At 43.7% G+C, this 25,562-nt stretch overlaps 1 protein-coding gene across 4 annotated transcripts; it reads right to left on the bottom strand.

Annotated features, from left to right (window-relative positions):
- Window positions 1-1,601: 1,601 nt before the first annotated feature.
- On the bottom strand, window positions 1,602-18,416 carry LOC105005735 (transketolase). 4 transcript variants are annotated; one of them, XM_034287511.1, is made up of 14 exons: window positions 18,161-18,416; window positions 16,087-16,204; window positions 15,611-15,724; window positions 15,313-15,425; window positions 14,014-14,205; window positions 13,633-13,751; window positions 12,973-13,169; window positions 12,045-12,209; window positions 9,215-9,371; window positions 7,936-8,066; window positions 7,714-7,797; window positions 7,304-7,397; window positions 6,920-7,042; window positions 1,602-3,483 (listed from the first exon to the last, which is right to left on the bottom strand). In XM_034287511.1, the coding sequence occupies exons 1-14, from the start codon at window positions 18,265-18,267 to the stop codon at window positions 3,296-3,298; spliced, it is 1,902 nt and encodes a 633-aa protein (XP_034143402.1). In that variant the 5' UTR covers window positions 18,268-18,416; the 3' UTR covers window positions 1,602-3,295. The 4 variants fall into 4 exon arrangements, with proteins under 4 accessions (XP_034143402.1, XP_010862182.1, XP_019910740.1 ...); XM_010863880.4 differs by having other exon boundaries at window positions 15,313-15,419; XM_020055181.3 differs by having other exon boundaries at window positions 15,313-15,416.
- Between the last annotated feature and the right edge of the window lie 7,146 nt (window positions 18,417-25,562).

Genomic DNA, 25,562 nt, shown 5'->3' with positions numbered 1-25,562 from the left:
AGGAGCGTCCGTAGAGACACTGTTAGAATTACTTCAAGAGGTTTATGAACATAGAAAAATCTTAGACATTTGTCGTTATTTCCCTTTAACATGTGATGACAATACAACATAACAGATTGACAGGAATTGTATTAATGGTGTCCCAGAGTGACGTCGTAGTCTAATTACTGTGAATGTGTACTTCTGCGTGTGTTCATAGGGATGAAACAGTTAGGCTTACAGATTTACATGCAAAGATTAATATATGAATGTGTTTGGGGCAGTATATCCATATAAACCAGTATCCAGCTTGCTGTTCAATTTCATACATTAATTTCGTAAAATTAATTCAAGTTATTCACTTAGATTTGTAATGGCAGGTGAATACAAAAGTGACATCCCATTGTGTCAGCGACTTTATATTTCCATCCTCATCTTACAGCCCTTTTAAACTGCCTACCTGTCTATCTAATCGAGGCCCACCAGCTCATCAAGTGGCTGGGAGCTGGAGGCTACCCTCTGTGCTGGGGAGCTCTCACCAGCCACAGTCCCTGAGTTGGAAGTGAGATGCTGGTTGATAACCATGGGTTCATATATGCTCTCTGTCACTTTCACTTTCACTCTGTTATAATTCTGAACTGTTCATGTACTGTTTACCTTTTCAATACTCAAGGCAATAACTTTGTGATTTCTGCCTCCGCTTGTAAGTGTGAAAGTAGAACACAGGGAACATTTCAAAGGTTCAGTGTTAAGTGTTTTGGCGTTAAAACTCAATATCAACTTAATCTACTTCCCCAGAGTCTGATTAACATGTGGACTTGTTTGTAAGCCCTGTGTTACGATGAAAGGAACAATTAGTGGCATAATTGTTAAATGTGGAATGCTAACTAGATGTTCAGACATTGTGGCAATGCTTATTAGGTTTGGCTCTTGAAACTACCTTTTCACTTACCTGCTTCATACTGGAAGCAGAGCCATAAAAACAAAATCTACAAGTTCTGACTCTGAGGAAGTAGATAAAGGGCTTCATTATCAAAATCCTCAACTATCTGTTTAGATCTTCAGGTCAACTTGCTTCTTTTTGAAGATACAATTAAATTTTTCCCTCAGTTTGCTTTGTACTGGGTTGTGGAATGGCAGTTTTCTATACTACTGTTAGGAGTATTATTAACAAGTCAAAGCTAAGAAGGCTGACATTGCACATCATTGCTGGGGGTTTCCTGTCTTTACTTTGGTATATAGAAGGTCACATCGCAGAACTACCATTGAATGATCAGATACGGCCTGATACATTCTAAATGATACAGTCTGCAAGTTTTGCATGGATTCCTATCAGACTGCTTCACAATCAAATCTGAACACTTCGTAAGAGTTGATCTTGATCAAACGGAAAATAGCGCCTTTTGTAGTTGTTATTATATTTAAACATCATGACAAACCAGAAGCACAATCCTATATTCATGAATCTAGAATTAATTAATAGTATGGGCTACTTTCAATAAGCTATTTCTTACACACACCTACCCTTCTCAGTCGATATAGACGCTATGATACAAACACACGTACATAGTGAACTCTCAGAGATACACAGCTGAAGAAGGAACACACATATATGCAAACTCTCCAGTCCATATGCAGAGGGCTTTAATAATAGATGAAGTATACGGTAGATACAAAAGTTCAAGTAACAAAGGAAGTGTTTCTTTGAGGTTGACAGTTCAGAAGTAACATCATGCTCTCAACACCACTATGGAAAGAAACCCAGAGACTCGTATAGGTGTACTCCGTAGCATGGTCCCTACAAAAACACACAGTTCTCCAAAGTGAAAGTAACCTCACACCATCTCAGGCATATTACCAACAATCAGAATGAGATTCAGATGTAACAGGGGGGGTGCACTGCTCTCTCTATTTTAAAAGGACACAATTGATTGTCACTCTTGCGTTTTCCTCTAAACCAATGATTGGTTTGCAAGGTGGGACTTTTCTGCTGGAAGGAGATATCAAAATGAATGGTCATGTGACCGGAGTGTCTCCTTAACCGAAGATGGGATCAGTCTGTTGTTGGATGCAATATAAAGTTAACTAGCTAATTAATACTGAAGAGAATCCACTGAATTTTAGCCAATCTTTAACATCGCTAGCTATATTTTATGTATTTTGCTAGCTAATGACAACACCGGACAAAGTATGTTTGATATTATGAAGATGATTACAACTTTCTTTTTGACAAAAAATTTGCATACTTTAGCCATGTTGTTGTGCAACTTAGACAAAATGGTAATTAGCCCCTGTTTAAAGGTAATTAGCCTGAATTGAAATTCTGGTCAACAACATGTCTGCAGTGTCTATAGAATGTTAGTAACCACAGCAAAAATGAAACCGAGGGGCAGAGGTGCAATCCATGAATAGTTATAAAAAAAAATTGGTTATAAAAACTTTATCCGTATGTTAAGACAGCCTAGGTTAGCACACTTCTCTGGGCTTGCTCTTTCAGGTAAATGGTGTGAAGAAAGATTTTCAGACAAAAGCTTGAACCCACAAACATTTTGGGCAGTTTTTTTTGCTTAATATGTTGGAACCAATATGTACTGTGCTTACACAGTCTGTCAAGTCCAGGTTTTGTGTTGTAGTATTGACAGATGTTTCTCACTGTATTGACTTCACTTATGTATCTATTTTCCCCCCACATACATCTGCAATTGTTTTATTTTATTTCTTGGATTACATTTTACAAACATTACATTTTCCACAGACAGTTGTCATGTATACAACACCTACAATTCACTACCACATGCCCCACCTTGTCTTCAGATCGACATCATCAGAACAATATAAAAGTATTAAAATAGACTGCTGCTGGTTGTTTGAGATTGAAAATATCAAAGAGGAAGAGTTTAAAAACACATCATAATCACATAAAGTATCTGCATTGAGTCACAACATGTAAAGCATTTATTGTATCGCATGGAATGGAGAATGTCCTTATATATGGGGTTTGATTATTAATGATGAATACACACTTTTATATCTTGAACTGGACCGCAAAACCCATGGCTACCAAGGTGGATAGGGTTGTGTGTAATGTATGAATGTGACAAAAAAGTTAAATGTGTGGCAGTTACTTCAAAATGTACATACAGCACAAACTCACGTTACTTCATAAACACATACAGGGGTGGTGCTTTTACCGTGAAGGGGCGAGATTTACCAGGTGAGAGGCGTCATGTGGCACAGAACACTCTCTCTTTATCTGTGGAGTGGTAAAATGAGTGTGGAGCTTGGGTGGGGCGGAGCTTAGGCCGGCATGGTCGGGCTACTTGGCATTGGCAGAGCCACTGAGCATCTTCCTGACAGACTGGCAAATTGCCTCACGGTCGATGCCGTAGATCTTGAGCAGCTCGTTGGGCTTGCCGCTGCGGGGGACGTGGGCCACGGCAAGACGCTGCAGGGTGAAGCCCTGCTCGTTCACCACCGCGGAGCATACTGCCTCCCCCAGGCCACCTGTGGAAAAGCAAGAATACATTCAATACATTGAATCCTTCTTCATGACTGGAATGGGGTCAATTACATTCAAATATTCACTTTACTTCCTGAATGTAATACATTCAATTAAATGGTTCCTAGATTTTAAATACTTCACAGGAGTAATTTAAATAGAATTTCAGAACAGGTCAGATTGGCGTATTTCCCTCCAATGGTAACGGCTTAGTGGGGGTTATTGTATACACTGATGCCAGATATGTGTCCATTGACCAGAGGTTCACGTGAACCATCACTTATCATTGGTCATGAAATCACGAAGGCCATTGGTCTGTTTCTGTTGCCATGCATGCACAGACCCAGACTCCACCCCCCATACCAAACATATTCTCACACTCTCATTCCCTTAGGGGGGGTGCTACTGTCGAACATCAGCCTGATTTTGGACGCCGCGCATCTTTGGTCTGGTCTGTCCCCTCCCCCACTCTCCTCACTTCCTTACCTACACAGACACAGGCTGGACTGGGCTGGCATGGCTGTCTGCGTTATCTAGGTCACCGAAAGCCCCATGGGCACAAGTTCCACTAAGGAAATCTGACAGCACTCTGCTCTCTGGTCCTCTCTCTCTCTCTCTCTCTCTCTCTCAAACACACACACACACACACACACAATCTCTTCAGCAAATAAGATGCATCAGAACAGAATAATATATCTTGACCAAGCCCACTATGACAGAGTATAGCATGCTGCCCCTCTGGAGCCTATGAAAACATGCCACAGCATCCTGCCTCAGCCGTTGATCCAACAGGAACGAGCCTCAGCAGCACACCCGAATGTCTCTGGGTATATTAAAGGAATAATTGAAATTTTTCTGCTGAATTTGACATCCGCTTTAAACCCCACTCCTCCACATTCGAGAGGTGCAATGTAGGCTGTATTCCTTTCAGTTCCTGGCCTAATGCTTCTAACTGCTAGGCCAGCTGCCGCAGAGAAGACAAAGAGGGCATACAAGCTGCATATTTATAAATAAATAAGGCTGAAATATTTCAGGTTGCAAAAGGTATGCAATACACAGCCTTCGGAATGCATTCAGACCCCTTCACTTTCTCCACATTTCATTGTAATTTCTTAATCTGTACTAATATGTACTGTGCTTGCATGGACAGTCAAACACATAGTCAAGTACAAGTACATACATAAGTATTTATACCCTTTATTTGGTACTTTGTAAAACAATTTCGCCCAATCCTAGTCCCAGGGACCCCAAAGGGTGCACATTTTTGTTTTTGCCCTAGCACTCACACACCTGATTCCAATGGAAGACTTAATGATAGGTTGATTACATCAATCAAGTGTGTAGGTAGTAGGGCAACATTTGAATCAGATGTGTGAGTGCTTGGGCCAGGTTTGGGAAACATTGTTATAAAGCTCCTTTGATAGCTATCACAGCTTTGAGTTTTATGGGTATGTCTCTACCAGTTTTATGCACCTTGATATGGCCAGTTTTTAACACTCTTCCTTGTAGATCCTCTCAAACGCCATCAGATTGGTTGATGAGCGTCAGTGAACTGAATATAAATGTTTAATGAGGTTCAAATCCAGGCGTTTGGCTGAGCCATTCAAGGACGTTCACCATCTTGTTCCGGCGTTGTCAAGAAAGATGAATCTTATTCCCCAGTCTGAGGTCATGTCCTCTGGATCAGGTGTCTTCAAGGACCTAAATATTTTGCTTCATTCATCCTTACCTCAATCCTGACCTATCTCCCAGCCCTTGCTGCTGAGAAGCAACCCCATAGCATGATTCTCCCACCACCATGTAGGAATGGAATTAGCCAGGTGATGAGCACTTGTTTTCTCCAGTCATATTGCTTGTCATTCTGGCCAAATATTTATATACTGGTCCCATCAGAGCAGAAAAAACATTTACTCTTTCTCTCCTTAAGGCAAGAAGTCATATGCCTTTTACTCTTCTGTCTAGCCATTCTACCATTAAAGCCTGATTGATGGAGTCCTAAAGAGAGAGTTGTCTTCTGGCTGGTTATATCTTTGCAGGGACACTCTTAACGAACACAGGATGCATCTGTGCTCAATTTGCAATGTCATGGCAGCGGGTCTGGATTATTTACATGTATGACATGTAAAATGTATTTATTTAAATGAATTGGCAAATATTTCCAATAATGTTTTTTCGCTTTGTCATTATGGGGTTTTGAGGATAGACTGATAGCAAACATTTATTAATAAGTTATAATGAAAGTATGTAACACCACCAATTTTGGAGAAAGTGAAAGTGTTTTGGTCATTATAGGGTTTTGTGTGCAGCTTGATGGCAAAACTAAATAAAGGTATCAATTATACAGTATATCAAGTCTATAAAACAATATAATGTGGTGAAAGTGAGATGTCTGAATTCTTTCAGAAGACAATGTACATGGCTAAAACTCTACAATATACAATATATGGCTAAAAGTCTACAATAAACTGCATATGGCTAACATCCTACATTACACTGTATATGGCTATCAATCTACAATATACTGTATATGGCTAGCAGTGTACAATATACTGTATATGACTAACAATCATAACTGGGCCCAGTGTGACGGTTGCGCCGTGTGGTGCTGACCTTTGTTTGCAATGATGAAGTACAGAAACTTTGCTTTTCGTGTCGTTGTTATTTCGTTTTTTTTATTTTTGCCTCACTCACTACCCTTGCAACTCACACACAGTTAATCAAAAAGGTAACTTCATTAACCGTTAATCCGTTAACCTAAAAGTTAACTTCAATAACAATTTAATCAGTAAAATCGTTAACATTTTTATGAAAGTTAACGATAAACATTTATGGTTTTTTTTTCCTAAAAACATCTAAAAGTAGAAAAATGAAAAACATGCCTTTCATAAATATTTTTAAGGGCTTTCATTAGAACACAAAAACTATAGCTTCTTGCATTAAAGTAAAAAAAAAGGCTGATTTCATAGTTTTAACCTTTAAAGTCGATTGAAGATAATTGTCCATTTCACAGATACCATTCATTGTTGGCCAATCACAGAAGATGTTTACAACACGCAAATAGCTGTAATGTGAGGGTTCCAGAGTGTTTTTTTCACCCTTGACCTTCAAACTGAAGCCTTGAGACTAGCGTGCAATCTTACTGCTGGGAAATACATTTTTGACTTTGAAAATAGCGTCTAAATAATCAGCACAGCAAGCATTGCATTTGGTCTCATTTCCAACTCCGGACTGAAGCTAAAATTGTCTTAGACTCTAAAGGGTTTTAAAAGTCAATATATTAAGTTTTTGGGTTAGGAGACTTAGTTAACAGAAGTTAAATGTAACAGAAGTTAATAAGTCCAAAAATGGTGTGGAGTTCTGCCCAATCAAGGCATTGTATGGTTTGGTCTAATAGTGTTTTTGTCCTGTTTTGGCCCCTCAGTGTAACATATAAAAAAGTACCTTCATAGTAATGGTCCTCTACAGTGAGGATCCGGCCCCGGGTCTGACGGGCATTCTCAATGATGGTCTTGGAATCCAGGGGTTTGATGGTGAATGGGTCAATCACCCTGATGAAGATCCTCTCTGGTAAAACAATGAGGTGTGTCATAAATTAACAGTAGTTAATGTATGACCAAAATTCCTATGCTCTGCAGAAAGTCTGTTTGGATGACTTCCGTAATCAGAAGTGAATAAGCTCAAAATCCAGAAACCCTAACCAGAAATGATTTAAAAACGTTGAAATTGAGCAATGCAGAATGGTGGATGCGTAATATGTAATGTTTGCATAGTTTTAAAATCTGTAGTTAGTGATCTGGCTAGGATATATCTGTACTTCTATGGCACCTTTCTTCAGCATCTCAGCAGCGGCCAGGGCCTCGTGCAGGGTGACCCCAGCTCCAATCACAGTCACCTTGTCCTCCGCGCTCTGGTACACCACCTGAGAAGGACAAGAATTAACATTGGTGGTCCAGCACAGGTTTCACATCTAATCCCATTCTATCTGGGTGGATCGGCAAAACAAGAAAAATCTCTGTAAACCTTGGTTCCAGCCACCCCATCGACTCAGCTAATCATATCATGTGCCAAAGTTGGAAATGAAACTAAAGTGGTTTTGTCTAAGATGTCATTAGCCTCACCCTAAATATCTTTAATCTGGGATAGTTGTAATTAACCAGTGTTTGTGGGTAATTAACCAGTGTTAAACCAAATAACTATATCTAAGGTCCATGCCAGGGAGTGCAAGTGAGGTTCACCTTAGCCTGTCCAACATGGAAGTCCTCATTGCTGTTGTAGATGATGGGGTTCTCGGGGCGACTGGTTCTGATATAGCAAACACCCTGAAGAAAGAGAACAGAATGCAGAGAAAGGCACTAATGTTGGAAGACCACTAAGATTTGGTGGGAGGGGATAAGAACCAACATTCCTTTGGGGCTATTGAAATATGAACCAATAACATTTGGATATGTTAACGGTACCTTGGTACTGGCAGCTAGCTCCACTGCCTTCTCAATAGAAACACCATCACTGGGGTAGAATATGGTTGCTGTGGGAATGGCCCTAAACATGGCCATGTCCTCCAGACTCATCAGGGACGGCCCATCCTCCCCTGGAATGGAACATGCTCACATAGATTCAATTCCTTACAAACTGTTGAATGTAGTAGAAGGAAAACTGTTTTCTTTTATTTCAAATACAAGATTATTGAGCTTGTCTGGTGCAAATCTCATCCATTAGTTACTCTGCGGTGGCTCAATCAAGTGACTGAACTATTTCCAATACAGTTTTAACCCAATGCCAGGCCAGGTAGACCAACAGATGCAGGCCTATAAAGACAGGCAGACAGCCATGCAGACAAGTGGACAGACAGACGGAGAGGGTGACATGCAGTGTACCTGAGGAACTAAGATAACAGAGGGACACCAGGTCGCCCGGTGAAGGTGATAGACAGCGTCCAGGAAAGACAAGGTCAGGAGACAGGACTCAGGAGTCAGGGTCAGGAGACAGGACTCAGGAGACAGGGTCAGGAGACAGGGTCAGGTGTCAGGGATCGGTGAGGGAGAGAAGAAGAGAAAGGGAGGCTAGGGTGACCGCAGGGGGTGAAGGAGGTGAGGAGGAAACCAGCAGTGGAGAGAAAAAAAAAGACAGGAACTAGGATCAACGACACATGGAGAACTCAGGTAGGCCACAGCATGCCCTCCATCTCCCTTACAAAGGCTTGCAGATACAGGCAGATACCAAAAACACACCACCAGTAGATCTCCTACGGTCCGCCACATCACCGTAGATTGCAGGATGAACTTCACCGGGGTGGCGTTGGGTGGTTGTGAGAGTGACGTAGGGTTACGGGCATGGGGGCGAGCCCAGGGTTTGGGGTGGTTGTGAGAGTGGCATGGGGGCAAGCCCAGGGTTTGGGGTGGTTGTGAGAGTGGCATGGGGGCGAGCCCAGGGTTTGGGATGATTGTGAGAGTGGCATGGGGGCGAGCCTAGGGTTTGGGGTGGTTGCGAGAGTGGCATGGGGGCGAGCCCAGGGTTTGGGGTGGTTGTGAGAGTGGCATGGGGGCGAGCCCAGGGTTTGGGGTGGTTGTGAGAGTGACGTGGGGTTACGGGCATGGGGGCGAGCCCAGGGTTTGGGGTGGTTGTGAGAGTGGCATGGGGGCGAGCACAGGGTTTGGGGTGGTTGTGAGAGTGACGTGGGGTTACGGGCATGGGGGCGAGCCCAGGGTTTGGGCCGGTTGACGGAGCCAACAGACTCACCGATAGACAGGCCACAGTGAGAGCCACACAGGTTGATGTTGCTCTCTGAGACGGCGGCCATACGGAGCTGGTCGTAGGCACGGGCGAAGAAGGAGGCCAGGGTGCTGGCATACACAACATTCCTGTCACGGGCCGCGCAGCCCGTAGCAACGCTCACCTAGGGGGAAGAGAAGACTTTTGGCAGCTGTTGACTGTTGGGAGTTTGGTCAGGGTGCATAATGGATGGCAGTGATTTACAGCGAGTAATGACAATATCTAGCAAGTTACAAACGGTTCCAAAACTGCCCGCTATTCCATATATATTACAGACACCCTTGTTTAACAGATCTTCTCTAGCTACCTTAATGAGACTCCTCTGAAGCCAGATATTGTCTACTCCATGCTGTTCCCCTCAGGAACACTTTGTATGATGGCCCAGCTGGGTACAAAGTTTGCTAAGCCAATCACAATTAAACTCCCAGAAGCCCATACCAGTCTTATGTAAAAGTACATTCGAAGTTAGCCTGTCTAGAAGCACAAACTAATGTTATGTTAAAGTCACTGAGAAGTCAGTAAGACTAAAAGCACAGACCAATGTTATGTACAGGTCAGTGAGAAGTCAGTCAGGACAGAAGCACAGGAGCTTATGGCACCATATGTAAGGAATCAGTGGACCTCACTCTCACACATTGTCATTTCCTGTTTCCTGTCTCCGGAACCCTTCCCAATCCCCCTACTCCTCTTCTCATTGTGGCTGTCTAAACCGTGTTATAGGAGCCATTAAAAATGTGAACCTGTTCCCATTGCACAGCAGTACCAGACAGAGGAACTTCTATCCCATTTCCCAATGGCCCTCCACTTCTCACCTGGACGAAGAGAACAGCACTCCTCATTGCATGGAGGAGTATGTCATTATCACTCTGCTCAGTGTATGTCTTGTACATTAAAACATATTATCATTCAATCAACCAGCCAGCCAGTCATTCAGTCAACCAGCCAGCCAGCCAGTCATTCAGTCAACCAGCAAGACAGTCTGTCATTAGGCCAACTAGTCATTGTAGTCATTCACAATCAATTGACAAGTCTGTGATTCTGTTCATCCAGTCAGTCAGGTCAGCACACCCAAACCCTCCTCTCCCTGATTAATATTAATATTCTCAGCTCAGCATGACCTGTCATAATGGCTGCTCATCAAACAGCCTTGACCTACATCTGAAAAGGCTGCTGCTTTAGGAGGAACAAACCAAACAGCCTGGCAGCTTTACAGAACACCCAAACGGCTGGATGTCCCAAAACCATAATCTAAGAGATGTAGAGGATTGAGGGGAATGAGTGGTGGAGGGGAGTGAGAGATTCCGACAGAGTACACAGACAGATGCAGACAGACAGATGCAGACAGACAGACATGGAGGGTGCATGGCGGAGGAAGGGAAGGCAAAAGTAGGGAGGATTGAGGATGGGAGGATGAAGGTAGGGAGGATTGAGGATGGGAGGATGAAGGTAGGGAGTATTGGGAATGGGAGGATGAGGATGGAGGAAGAGAGGATGAAGGGAGGGAGGGTTGAGGATGGGAGGATGAAGGTAGGGAGGATTGTGGGTGGGAGGATGAAGGTAGGGAGGATTGGGAATGGGAGGATGGAGGAAGAGAGAATGAAAGGAGGGAGGTTTGAGGATGGGAGGATGAAGTTAGGGATGACTGAGGACGGAGGATAAAGGGAGGGAGGATGTAGGATGGGAGGATGAAGGTAGGGATAATTGAGGATGGAGGAAGAGAGGATGAGGGTAGGTAGAATTGAGAATTAGAGGATGAAGGTAGGGAGGATTGAGGATGGGAGGATGAAGGTATGGAGGGTTGAAGATGGGAGGATGAAGAGAGGGAGGTTTGAGGATGGAAGGAAGAAGGGAGGATGAAAGGATGAATAGAGGGAGCATTGCAGAGGGAAAGAACTAGGGAGGAAGAGGGAGAATTAGAGGAAGCGGTGCATTCTGAAAGTGGGTCATGTGTCAGCCTCTACGCCTCTCCATTCAGCCCAGCCTTAAATTATGGATGGACCTACATACATTATTCACCACACCAGCATCAGTAGCACTGACAGAGCGGGAGAGAGTAAAAGAGAGAGAGAATTTGGTTCAGGCAATCAAACCTGCGAGAGAAGGAACACGACCAGCAAGTCAGTGTTCCTAACAGATTGGCAGGGTGTTTTACTCTGGTGAATCCGATTCTTAGGGAGAGGCACAGCTGTATTCACATATTATTTCAGATAATTCCAAGTACTTTCATCCTTGCTTGACTGAGCTTATCTTGTTTATTACCAATACCGTCCTATAAAATCTGCAAGGCCTGTCCATCTGGTACTTCAGCCGGTCCAGAGTGCTCACAGACTTCGAAAGATTTCACATGGTAATTGTCTGGTGCCAGGGCATTTGGTTTAGCAGTAGAGTAGAAAAGAAAAAAGAAAACTAAGCCAAGCCAAGCCCCCAAATGCAACAATTCTATACATTTATTTGAATCTAAGTACATTTACGTTGCTGGATTTATTTGGATATTAATGTAAATCTTGAGGACAGTTTAAAACAGGACAGCATTTAAAACCATGGTCAAACTTAGGTTCAGAATCAGATCCTGATCGCATACTGTGTGAACATGGAAAAACACAGGTTAGGTACTCAGGGTTAGCAGGTAAGAGTTAGGTTCAGGGTTAGGTGGTAAGGGTTAAGAGGTCAAGGTTAGGGTCAGGTTTAGGGGGTAAGGGTTAAGAGGTCAAGGTTAGGGTCAGGTTTAGGGGGTAAGGGTTAAGAGGTCAAGGTTAGGGTCAGGTTTAGGGGGTAAGGGTCAGACTCCATTTCATACCATGTTCTGCTGAGCAATGTAGCACTCCACAAAGCGGTTGGGATGTTCGTTCTTGAAGATCTCTGAGTAGGTGAAATTGTTGGTGTCTCCGTCCAGGACCACGACACGCTCATTATAACGTCCCAGTTTGGCCAAGGCCATGCCATAGGCCTTCCTGGTGGAAATCTGTAAAAAAAATAAAAATAAAAAAACAGTCAGTAGATACATTAACTAATTACAAAAACATTAATAATATTAAATAATTATCATGGCAATGAGTCAACAAGCCATTCATACCAGAACGGCTTGTTGACTCATTGGTGATTTGTGTGTGGTGATGTGTGTGTGTTGAGGTGTCTGTAGTAAGGTTTGTATGGTGAGATTGGCATGGTGATGTGTGTGTAGTGAGGTGTGTGTGATGAGGTTGGTATGCTAAGGTGTGTGCAGTGAGGTTGGCATTGTTAAGTGTCTATAGTGAGGTGGGTGTGATGAGGTACGTATGGTGAGGTATCTGTTGTAAGGTGTATATATGGTGAGGTTGGTATGGTGAGGTGTAAGTAATCAGGTGTGTGTGGTGAGCTATGTGCGGGGAAGTACGTATGGTGAGGTATCTGTTGTAAGGTGTATATATGGTGAGGTTGATATGGTGTGGTGTAAGTAATGAGGTGTGTATGGTGAGGTATGTGAAGGGGAAGTATGAATGGTGAGGTGTGTGTGCAGTGAGGTTGGCATAGTGAGGTGTGTGTGGTGAGGTTGATATGGTCGGGTGTGTGTGATGATGTATGCATGGCGAGGCTGGCATGGAGAGGTATCTGTTGTGAGGTGTGTATGCAGTAATGTTGGCGAGTTGACGTGTGCATGGCGAGGTTGATATGGTGAGAGGCGTGTGGTGAGGTGAGTGTTGCGAGATTGGTATGGTGAGGTGTGTGTGTTTGCACAGTGCTTGTACCTTCTCTTCCTGCTTGTAGCCGGGTGCGCTGGGCATGCGGACATTTCGCAGGCTGACGGGTGGGGTGTCCTCAATGGGCGTGGCGGGGTACAGACGTTTGCTGCTGCTTGTTATGCGCGCCTGCAGATCCTTCACCACCGCGTCAGCCATGTCCTTGGGCAGTGGCTTGGCATGCCAGCCCAGCTTGTCCTCCGCAGCTGCCAAACATGGACAGCAGATTACACCATGTCAGAATACCTACGTGGTTCAAACCTTGAATGCTGATTGGCTAAAAGGTATGGTGTGTGAGAGTGTAAAACAATAATATTAATGTACAATTAGACACTGGAAAATTATAATCTTCAATGTCCTATTGGCATCGGTTAGTATTTTGTGTAAGTTATAAGACACCTCTAAGGTTTGTGATATACAACCATTCTACCACGCCAAGGGCTGTGTTCAGGCACTGTTGCATTGTGCTTAGGAATAGCAATTAACCATAGTATTTTGGCTACATACTGGACACCCTGGTGTCCTACTGCTTAAATATGCTGTTTACTCATATCCATGACATGTTTCCTCATCATATGAACTGACTCAGGTCCTGAAATCAGCACATCCTGAGACAGAGGGCCAGTATGAGTAACATGATGTAGACGAGTCATGGCGAAGTGAGCGTACCTGGGATGCCCTTGCCCTTGGTCGTCTTGGCAATGATGGCAGTTGGCTGGTGACGAGCCTGGCTCAGAGCCTTACACAGCTCCTCCACGCTGTGGCCATCCACAACAATGGCGTGCCACCTGTAGACGGCAGCACACTCATCAGAACATGTCACATGGAGAAACACATGCACACTTAACATGAAACATTCCAAACGTATTCAAATGCAATGTTTTTTTTGCTTCTTTCCATGTTAGTATAGGCTAAACATTTGCTTTGGTAAGTTTCCAACTTTTTGTGGTGTGTTGATTTTCGTGTTGGCTAAATGCCCGCGAAATGCTCATCTGGATCAATTTCTACATTTCCAAAAAACACACCCACACGTGCGCACCCACTACTAACCCGAAGGCCTCGCAGCGTCTCTGGTACTTGTCCACGTGATGCTGCAGAGGGGCTGGGTCGGTCTGGCCCAGGCGGTTGATGTCCATGATGGCCACCAGGTTGTCCAGCTGGTAGAATGAGGCAAAGGACATGGCCTCCCAGACAGCTCCCTCAGACATCTCCCCATCTCCCAGCAGACAGAACACACGATAGCTGGAGAGGACACAGGGGTGGAGTGTTGAGACATAGGTGTGTGTGTGTGTGGTTATGCGCTAAGTAATTCTACCCAAATGCTTCCTGACAGCGTCAGTGTAAGAATGGATTGAAGCCAGCTGGGAATTGGAAAAGCCCTATACCCGCACCCACATACTGTATAAACTTCATCTTCTGGCTAGGGGATTACACCTTTCCTATCTGCCTGCTTTTATTGTATTCAATTTACATACACTCTGGGGCTTGTAGCCACACAGACTCTGTTGAACAAAGCATACGGCCTTATTTGAGTCAAATGGTTTGATAATCCGCTTATGTCATCAGTGCCCACACAAAATCTTTCTCTAGTACAAATCTATTTCAGGCGGAGGCCATTTTCAGGGACAGCCGACGCCCGCGTTCCGAATATCAGCGCCCTGCATCCTCATTCCGAGGCTCAACAATGTTTGTGGGAGTTGTGGCAATAGACCGGGCGGTGAATATTAATGTGAACCTGGTCCAGTCCACTGTGTCTGAATCTGATTCTCACTGTCTGGATATAAAAATAACTGAGTTGCTGCTGCCGGAGACCAATGGTGGTTATTAGAGCAGAAGAATCAGGAGGGAGCAGAGCATGAAGCTACTGTGCCTAAAGAACCTTAAAAAACCCTTACTGTGTACCAAGCATCCTAACATCACTATTCGCTCCTTTTGAAATGGCTCACTATTCACTGAATTCTCCTTAAATATGTTGCTTCCTGTACACCAAAGACTCCTAAAAATGCCATACAATTTATAACACCTCTAAAAGACTTTGCTCTGATATAGCTTACCGCCCATTAAACACCCGCCTCAGTATGCATAACACAACGCTAAAACACAATGCTTTGCGCTCAACTCTAACATACTTACAACACTATTCACTAAACACTTCTATAGTAGCTTACTATGCACTAAACACCTTTAAAGTACCTCGGTATGCAATAAAGTACTTCACTGTGCACAAAAAACATTTAAATAGCATCTGCATATAGAAAGCACTGCAACATGCACTAGCGTCGACTAGCCATCCTTCAGAAGAACACAAACCAAATGGAATGCTTTGTGTGTGTTTGTGCAGTCTCTTACCTGGATTTGTCAAAGTACTTCCCGGTGTAGGCCATCCCACAGGCTACACCTAGGCCCTGGCCCAGAGAGCCAGTGGCCACATCCACAAACTGCTGCTTCTGAAACTCCAACACATACACAGGAACAGAAATGTTACCATTACCATAGGGGTGGTTTAGGCTGACTGGGTTGTCCGTTAAATGTTAGGTTTAGCCTTATTGTTGAGCTGTGAAAACGGAAAAGGCCTGAATGGCCGTCCCCGTGTTCTCACTGTCACAATCATGTTTTTAAGTCTACAGGTGTAGTAGTCATCACTCACAGGTGTGGGATGGCCCTCCAGGGTGGACTCCACCTGGCACAGAGAGTGTAGCTCACTCTCCTTCAGGAATCCAGTCTCCACCCATATGGAGTACAGGGCTGGGGCCGCGTGACCCTGAGGAGGGAACAGAAAGGCGGCGGTTACTCATAAATACAACACAACCTATGCAGCATTCCACCACAATATAACCACGTCGCCCTGTAGGCTATAGCCCCAGGAAGGGTGACATTCACTGTCGCTACAAGCCATGCAATCGTACCATATCCCTAGGGCAGTGGTCGACGTACTTTGATTATATCTATGAAAAGTCTATCACAAGCCACAACAAAACCGTACAGAAGCAGTTGCTGATCGTTATATGACCTTTACCAGTCCAAAACAGTGGAGGTGAAATGGAGGATTGATTTAAAAATCAATCACTTCAAAATGCAAAAACTTAAATTCAATAAAAAATGTGTTCATCCAAGGGGTCTGACTTTAGAGAGGATGAAGCGGTCGTTGCTGATGTTCTTGGGGTCCTCTGGGCGGTATCTCATTGTGTTGAAGTACAGGACAGACATGATCTCTGCCACGCTGCAGCATGATGTGGGGTATCTGGGAGACGACGAGGAGCAGGGAGGGAGGTTACTGGCAAGTTACACCCAGCTGGAAACACAGACTTGAATTTCTTAAATTGAAAGTGTCCTCTAAAACCAGTGCACATGCTGTAGCTCCTCTTCCCGGTGCCCACACAAAACACATGGCCAAGCACAGAACAGCCATAAACAGGTACCACATAGGATCACAGCAAAACAAAAAAAAACGCGTGCATCTCTCTCTCACACACACACACATTTAGTTTTTTTTACCAGTCCTTATGGGGACCTGAAAAATGATTGACTATTTTCACAATTGCCTAAGCCTAATGTTAACCCTAACCTTACCTCAACCCTAACCTGCACTTCAGTAACCTAACCATTTTGCTTAAACTGTATTCAACCGTAATCCCTAACCCTAACTTAATATGGATTTTAGGTAGCCACAAGTTTAGTTATACAAACACACGCACACACAGCATACACCAAAATATATGGGCACAATAGGAAAAGATGTGTAACACTATTTATAGTGGATGTGTCTATCCAAAACACTTAAGAGGACCATGAATAAACCAAGAAGCCCCACTGCTGTTTCTTTATTCCAAATCGAATTACATCACCATTATAGAATACGGCTGTCGGTTTAGGCTACGGTAAAAAATAAATAAAAAAAACGACCAATCACCGCTGCTACAGAACTGACCATTTTGACTTTGCTTTCGTAGGTAGACAACGCTCAGTTCGCCATTTGGAGTCAAAGTAAGCGCCTTGATGGTTTTAAACTGTTAGCTCCCATCTCCAGCCAGAGATTTAGCTACCATGGCCGCTGAGGCTAAACACCAAAATATTATTTCAAACGAACAGAGGTTTGAATATAAACAAAGTACTCAAAGATTCTAACATGTAGCAAATCCCAAAAACGTAATTCTATAAAGAAATGCGTAAATGCGTACAAAGTATACAGTTGACTGATGTAATATAAACATGTATGGCCAGTAGCCCAGTACAAACCTAAAATAAAAAATAAACACAAGGGTTTCGCTAGTTTAACGAAATGCGTGGAGGGCTTTCCTACCCCAATTACAACATAATCCTTGCTGTCCGTAGTTATGTGCGCTCCGGCCGCCTGGTCTGTTAGGCTATAGCGAAAGATGTAGCGACGATGTATTGTGGCTGTGTAAATATACATGCTTCAAATAATTACTTCTTTTCATATTTATTTTCACACGGTATCCATAATTATGACCATAAAAGCTCATAATAATTTAAAATTTAGCTTTCAAATAATAGGATTTCTAGTTGTAATATTTAATTACCAAAATGTCCCCTCATCTAAATAAACGAATACATTTTCATTACCATTTCAGTATAATATCCCTTCGCTCAAAATAACCTTCAAGAGTAGCGCTCCTCCGTTGCGCGTGGACAGACAGGCGAAGACGCACTTGCCCAGATGCGAGAGGTAATTCTAGACATCAGATCAAAATTAACCCCCTAAAGAATAAGTTGTTCATTATATAATATTGCCACTATCGAGCAAGAAGAAAAGTTCCTCAACAGAAATAAATACCATCAGGGAATTTATTTACGCTATAAGCTGATAAAAAAGAGTGTGTATGCCATAAATAAATGTCAACAGAAAAGCAACGATGTTGAGGAAAATATGTCGCTTTTATGTTGTCGTTTTTTGCGTTTATAATTTGAATCTCCATCACGTAGATCTTCTTAAATGTATGCATTTACTGTAAGTCGCTCTGGATGACAGCGTCCGCTAAATTACCAAAATGCAATGTAAATGTAATGTATGCTACATCATATTTTCAGCTTTAGTTTAATAAATTATCACCAAACAGAACAAAGAGTGTTTATCTTAGTGTTAGGGTCTTCCAATGTAGCCTATGCGTGCACCATTGTATAGATGCAGATGATGAGGTGTGTGTGGGTGTGTGTGTGTCACTTAAAAGGATCTTACCCGTTGCCGGCTGCAGTTGTAGCCTTGATGCAGTTAATTCGGAGACGGTTGGCAATGTTCCTGAGTGCCTGCACCGTCTGCTGGTCGGGTTTGTGGTAGTCCGCCATGAAGGCAATATGTCAAAGTCCCACAATAAGCAATAAGTGGACTAGTCTGCTCAGAGGCTGGGCTGTCTGTGTGTGGGGGAGTGAGGGTTGACAGAGGGAGTCCTGCTGGTGGTGTGAGTGGCAGAGAGAAGAGTGAGAGAAAGGAAGAGGGGCAGGATTTATCCCTTGCGTGAGTCTATAGCCTACACAGAGGAGGATGAGGAGGAGGAAGATCAGAGCTGTGTGGGCTGGGTTTTGGTTTACAAGGTTGAGTGGCAGTCTGTGCTGGTCCCTTGTGCGATGGAGGTACAGTTGGGGAAATGCGTGTCCTTCGTTTCTAACAGATAGGGCTTGCGTGTTTTGCAGACTTTTCTGACTGTCTTTCTGCAAGAGAAAGATAGCACGTACATGAGAGAGAGGGAGGAGAATTTGGGAATGATCCCTTTGATACTGAGAGAGGGAGGAGGGACAAATGAAGCCTGCTAGAGAGTGAGTGAAAGTGGGTTTTTTTCTGTTTGTGGCGACAGCTAACATGGCTGCCTTTGAATGCAGCCGTGGAAAGGAACATCACATAATGTTTCTTACATGCTGCCATATTTCTTGATCTGTTACTAAATACAACCTCATAATAATCACCATTCATTTGAGGTATTTAGTAAAGTCTTTCTAGATGCATAAGCAATGAGACACAAGGTGGTGTGATACAATGGCCATTATAAACAGGATGCTATGAATTCTGAATGCTGATTGGCTGATAGCCGGGGTTCATAATACCATACACCTCGGTATGACATCACATCACATTCTACAGCTCAAATTTTGTTGGTAACCAGTTTATAATCGCAAAAACGCATCTCAGGGTATGTGACATATTGTCAATATACCACGGCTAAGTGCTGTGTCCATGCAATACGTCATGCCTAAAGAGATCTTAGCCGTGGTATATCGGCAATACATCATAAACCCCGGACATTCCTTATTACGGTTATAAACCGGTTACCAACGCAAATAGAGCAACAAAAATGTATGCAGCTGCATAACCGTAGTATATTGCAGGGCTTTATGTGGTGGATTATACCACCACCAGGTGGACAAACTGTGGAAATACTACTGACCTGTTTCTGATAGGAAACGCTCTGCAGCCTCAATTTGGCATGAATTCTAACGAACGATTCAAATCATTACTATGCAAATGTTTCTACCTCTTGTGAACAAGCTGCTGCGTCCCTGCATTCTGATTTCCGACTGTCCAACAAAAATCACTTAAGTTGGTACTAAACGCAAAAAAGTCCGGCTGCAGGATGAATTGACTGAGGGGGCATTTTTTATAAATGAGGGGCATATCTAATTCATAGACCACTTGCAGTGTTTATGGGGAAACAAAACGGCCCCCTTTTGCCCCCCTTGGCGTCGGGCCTGTAAAACTAAGTATGCTACTTGCTATTCCCTAAGTCACAATGTAGATTTGGACGATCCTAAAATGACTACCCTAAACGTTCTTTTGTAGAACGTGTATCTTTGGATTTGGTTAGAGGAAAATCTTCCTTTTAAAACACGTTACTGAGCCGGTGAAAAAGCTCAAGTTTCTTTTAAAGGAAAATAAAATCATGTCTGTCATGTTATGTCGCTACTAGATTATGGTGATATGCTGTAAACGCATGCCTCAGCTTCTGTACTCAAATCTCTGGGTGCCGTCAATCATTCGGTCTTGGGTTTTATCACTGGTGCAGGTTTTCACACCCATCACGGTCGGCTGGCCTTCCATACGCCTCACATGGCTGGGAGTCACTGACATCTAGAAAGACTAGACATTGGTTGATGTTTTTATACAAGGCAGTCATGCATCAACATACTGACTATCTAACAAAGAAAATGTGTTGGAAGTACAGCAGTTGCCAAGCATGCTCACAAGGCTGGATAATGCTGGAGATACCTTGGGCCTGTTCAGAACTGAGGAAAACTGCTTTCAGTATTTTGACCCACACTCGTGGAATGCCATTCAGATTGATTTTAAGTAAAATGTTTTTGTGTCTAAAATACTTTTAAATGTCTTATACATTATGTTTTTATTGTCAACTGTGGTTGTTTATATTTCCATTTTGAATGGGTTTTTATTGTTGCCAAACAGGACTCAGCTGTAAAAGAGACCCTGGTCTCCATTGATTTCTCTTTATAATAATGAACATTTAAAAATAATGATTTAAAATGTGTATATATGCATGTTTGTATGGGTGTGCATATGTTTGTGTGTGTGTGTGGCAACTCGAGTGTGGGTTAAAGAAATCCAAGCTGTCAGTTTATAGAAATACACCCTCTCTGGCACTTACACAGAAAGACACAATCTACTGTAAAAACAGCTTACATTTTATTACTAACATACGCTATCGCGCCTGGGCCAGTACACATTGTTAACCACCTGAGGCCACTGTCTCTCCATAAGAGGTTGCTGTGAATAGAACAGAGATGGAAAGAGAACACAACTTTTATGAAAATAACACTTGTACGTAACACGTTTTAGTGTGGATATTAGCCCTGCTAAGAAGTAAACTAGGTGGGGTCTTAATGAATTATACACATAAGGAACATGTACATTGCCTATATCGCACTGCAATAGCCATACTGAGATTGATTTGGGGATAATTTATCTATTCACCTCTTTGGGACAGAATCAAAGCAAATATGAATGAAGTTGATGGATAGCTGGCCACAGATATTAAATGCTTGATAACAGTACACATCAATATGAGCCAGTGTGTCGGTCTGCTTCAACATAACGGTAGTCACTTGAATATCTGGGTAAGTAAATTGACTAGCGATGAGCACTGGGCAGATTATTATGGTTGGTATATGTACATAAGCTCGCTAGGGTCTTTGGGGCCTGAGCCTCTCCATCCTGCCAGTGCCCAGATCCCAAGTCGGATTGTTACCATGTCATCATCCTGTATTCCCTGCCTTCTGCATCCACCTCTGCTACCATCGCTTTACTACTCTGCCTCCTCAGGGTCAAAGTGTTGCAATTTTTCTCTCTGACACGTGGAGTAAAAACGCCATCTCTCAGTTTCAGCCCACTCCACCCTCTCCACCAATACAAACCCTCCTGGGGAAAAAGGGGTGTGGTAAGATGCTGCCCATCTGTCTTATGTCAATAAAACACATTCCCTTTGTTCCATCACATATCCTGGGCTTCACACAAAGGGACAGGCTGTCCTCCCCCACATGGGTAACCTTCTCAACTCTTGAGGAAAACTCAAGCGTCTGGACAAACAACAGATAGACACTGATGAGTTATACAGATTTACGAGTAACCCTATACCAGATCCCCCTCTCCTACATTCCTTTTCTCATCCTAACATGGGGACTCTTTAATTCGTAATCCATGTATACATGTATATGACCAAGTATACATCAGTTCAAGAATTTCCACAACAACTGCCATCTCTCAGTTTCAGCCCACTCCACCCTCTCCACCATTAAAACCCTCCACCACACTGCCATCTCGCAGCTTCAGCCCACTCCACCCTCTCCACCATTAAAACCCTCCACCACACTGCCATCTCGCAGCTTCAGCCCACTCCACCAACTGTACCACTAAAACCCACCCCACACTGCCATCTCTCAGCTTCAGCCCACCCCACCAACTGGACCACTAAAACCCACCCCACACTGCCATCTCTCAGCTTCAGCCCACCCCACCAACTGGACCACTAAAACCCACCCCACACTGCCATCTCTCAGCTTCAGCCCACCCCACCAACTGCACCACTAAAACCCTCCAAGACACCACCATCTCTCAACTTCAGCCCACTCCACCATATCCACCACTAAAACACCCCCACCACACTGCCATCTCTCAGCTTCAGCCCACTCCACCAACTGCACCATTAAAACCCACCACCACACCGCCATCTCTCAGCTTCAGCCCACTTCACCATATCCACCACTACAGCCCCACCCCCACTACCACCACACTGCTCTGGCCCACCAACCACACCACCCCATACATCTGTGCTCCAGTCACCCAGTCACCAACGCTTTTCTCCCCGCCCACTTCCACAGCAACTCCTCTAGGCTCTGAAGGCCTGTCACAAAGGCTTTCCTTCAAAAGAGACCCACAGGTGCCAGCCAATGGAAGCCTGAGAATGGATGTGCCACGTGAAATTCAGCAGCCAATCCAAGATGCCCACAGATGTGCACTTCCTGGAGGGAAAGTACATTGCAAGAGAATGAATGTTTCTATTTTTATTCACTCTGGCAGAAAAAGAGAAGCTGCACAACCACTTTTAAAACAATGTCTTAATATATCACAGTTGAGAAAACCACAGACCCTGGAATAGCACCGAGTAAGTGTTCTGCCAGGCTTCCTGATTAATAGGCTGTAGATCAGCACAAAATAAGGATGAATAATAATACTCACACACACACATTATGCGGAAAACAGACAGGCTAGGCAGAAAACACACACATACATGCCCATATTGCAGAGAAATCCACAGGCACGCACACTCTCTCTCTCACACACACACACACACACACACTCCTCTTCTAGACACATTGCTTTAATGCCAGCTTCTCCTCCAGGCTTGAGCCTGTTTGGGCTCAGTGAAACATCATTTACCCTCCACTCAGACAGCTGTCAGTCACTCACTAGCCCCGCCCCCTGACAGAGCAGGAGAAAAGTGGAGGAATTTATTGTGGGATGCTTTTGTCTACAGCAAAACATTTGCGATCAGAATTAGACACATTCTGTAATCCTCAGGTTTGCTGGCAAATGGAAATCACAGGACACGATCAGGAAACGATTCTCTGAAGATACCTCATCACAGAATGCAGTTGTTCCTTGCCTTGCCTAGGTCTGTAAAGTATATAGCCATCTACTGGGCAAGTTATGTTACAGCATTTTTTTTTTAAAGCAAGGCAGCCAGGCTTTTCAAAACATTTGGTGTAGGGCGAGGCGGTGGGGGGGGCGTTGACAGATACGTCATCCTTTTCTTTGTCATCAAGCAACATTTCCTGGATGTAGTGCGATGCAACTTTGCAAATCTACACTAACATCACACCATAAGTGGAAACCAAAAAATCTGATTTGGGGGATAAAAAAACGATTGTTGATCCTTTTTAAAGATCAGATAGGATTAATAAATCCTCTCACTTATCTGAAGAATCCAAAACAAATTTTTTGTTTATAAAAAAACAATTCTCACAGTTAATCCTTTTCGATTTAGTTAATCTGATCAGATAACTTCTGAAAAACGGGTCCCCAGAATGTCCGCCTCCCCCAGGTAGGCAGGGTACTTTCTGGTCTGATATGTCTATCAAGAAGGAGGCTGAAGGAGAGGTGAAACAAAAAGTGTGAGAAGGAGGGAGAGTGATGAAGAGATCAAAACGCAAAGGAGCAACAGAGGAATGGAGAAATACAGAGGAACAGAGTGTCTTGGAAGCCAGAAAACATCCAGGGGAAAGATAAGGATTAACAGAAATAATGTGTGGAGAAAAATCGACAGAAAGAAACTAAAGAAACAAAACACCATACAAGATGATGACGGGGGAGATTAACAAATGATGGTGTGGGTGGAGGAAGGGATGTATGCCCATTGAACAGCCTGGCCATCTTTCTAAAGAAGAGATAGTCACTGAAAGAGAGGCAGAGAGGAAACCAAGAGAGATAGTGAGATTCACGGCACAAACACGAGGAGATGAGTTGGGGTTATGCCCGAGGCTCCGTGGTGAAGTTGACGATTGTGATGGTAATTCTATCCATCGACACTCTTAAAGGAGTAAGAAACAGAGACAAAATTAGCTTGGCACAATTAACAGTTTATTAATTATTTGCAAATAAGAGAGACGCGTCAAACGCTTACCAACACAATCGTCCGAGGAGTCCCTGCCGTAAGACATGAACAATCCGTATTTATTTCAAATGTTAGAAGGGGTGTGGTAAGTTGCTGCCCATCTGTCTTGTGTAACATTTACCCAAAGGGCGGGCTGTCCCCCCACCTTATCCTTCTCAACTCCTGAGGAGACACAATGTCTGGACAATCAACAGAGACACTAAAGGGTTATACAGATTTACCAGTAACCCTATAATCCACCGGTGCCGGTCAAGGATGTCTCCTAGTCAAACACCAGATCCCTCTCGGCATCTTTAACTAGTTACTCATTCATACATGTTTAGGACCAAGAATACATCAGTTCAAGAATTTCCACAACACGATGCACCGGAAGAACATGAGATGAGTGGGGGTTAGGCCTGGAACAGCCCAATGTGGGCAGTGGGCTCCGTGGTGAAGTTGACGAGGCACCGGGAGAACATGAGGAGATGAGTGGGGGTTGGGCCTGGAACAGCCCAATGTGGGCAGTGGGCTCCGTGGTGAAGTTGACGAGGCACCGGGAGAACATGAGGAGATGAGTGGGGGTTGGGCCTGGAACAGCCCAATGTGGGCTGTGGGCTCCGTGGTGAAGTTGATGAGGCACCGGGAGAACATGAGGAGATGAGTGGGGGTTGGGCCTGGAACAGCCCAATGTGGGCTGTGGGCTCCGTGGTGAAGTTGACGAGGCACCGGGAGAACATGAGGAGATGAGTGGGGGTTGGGCCTGGAACAGCCCAATGTGGGCAGTGGGCTCCGTGGTGAAGTTGACGAGGCACCGGGAGAACATGAGGAGATGAGTGGGGGTTGGGCCTGGAACAGCCCAATGTGGGCTGTGGGCTCCGTGGTGAAGTTGACGATGCACAGGGAGAACAGCTGCGCTGCAGGGCTTTCAGGCTCTATCACTACTGCTCTCCTTCATGAAGCTCCCTTTCGCCATCAACACACACACACACACACACACACACATGTGCACAGAAACACATGCACATTTATACGCATGGACTCACAAGCATGCAAAAACACTGATCATCACATAACTGCACGTGGACTGTGTGCAATAATAATGTACAGAACTGTGAAACAGACATCACATATATGAGCACATCAACACATAAGACATAGAATGATCCCTTTGATGAATGAGTGTTGATTATGTTTACATTTAACTTGAATCTCTAAGGCCTCCATAATGTTTCCTATATAACACAAAAATTTAATTCTGTGTTATATGAAGCTTTCTACTTGTTCGGCTACAAGATTAGTATTTTGATTAAAATTATACAATTAAAAAATATATATATATATAAAATTGAAAGAAGTAAACAAATTAAAGAAATATGTTTTTATTTGGCAAACTTTTATATCGGTTAACATAAAATACTTCATGGGGTGTCTCAGTTTCAGGGAGGGATCTCTGATAGTTTCAATGTTATGGACAATTCTATTCCA

This window comes from Esox lucius, chromosome 17 (assembly GCF_011004845.1).
Source record: "Esox lucius isolate fEsoLuc1 chromosome 17, fEsoLuc1.pri, whole genome shotgun sequence".
NCBI lineage: Eukaryota > Metazoa > Chordata > Actinopteri > Esociformes > Esocidae > Esox > Esox lucius.
The sequence above is the reverse complement of the archived record's forward strand: the minus strand, read 5'-3'. Positions and strand labels throughout refer to the sequence as shown.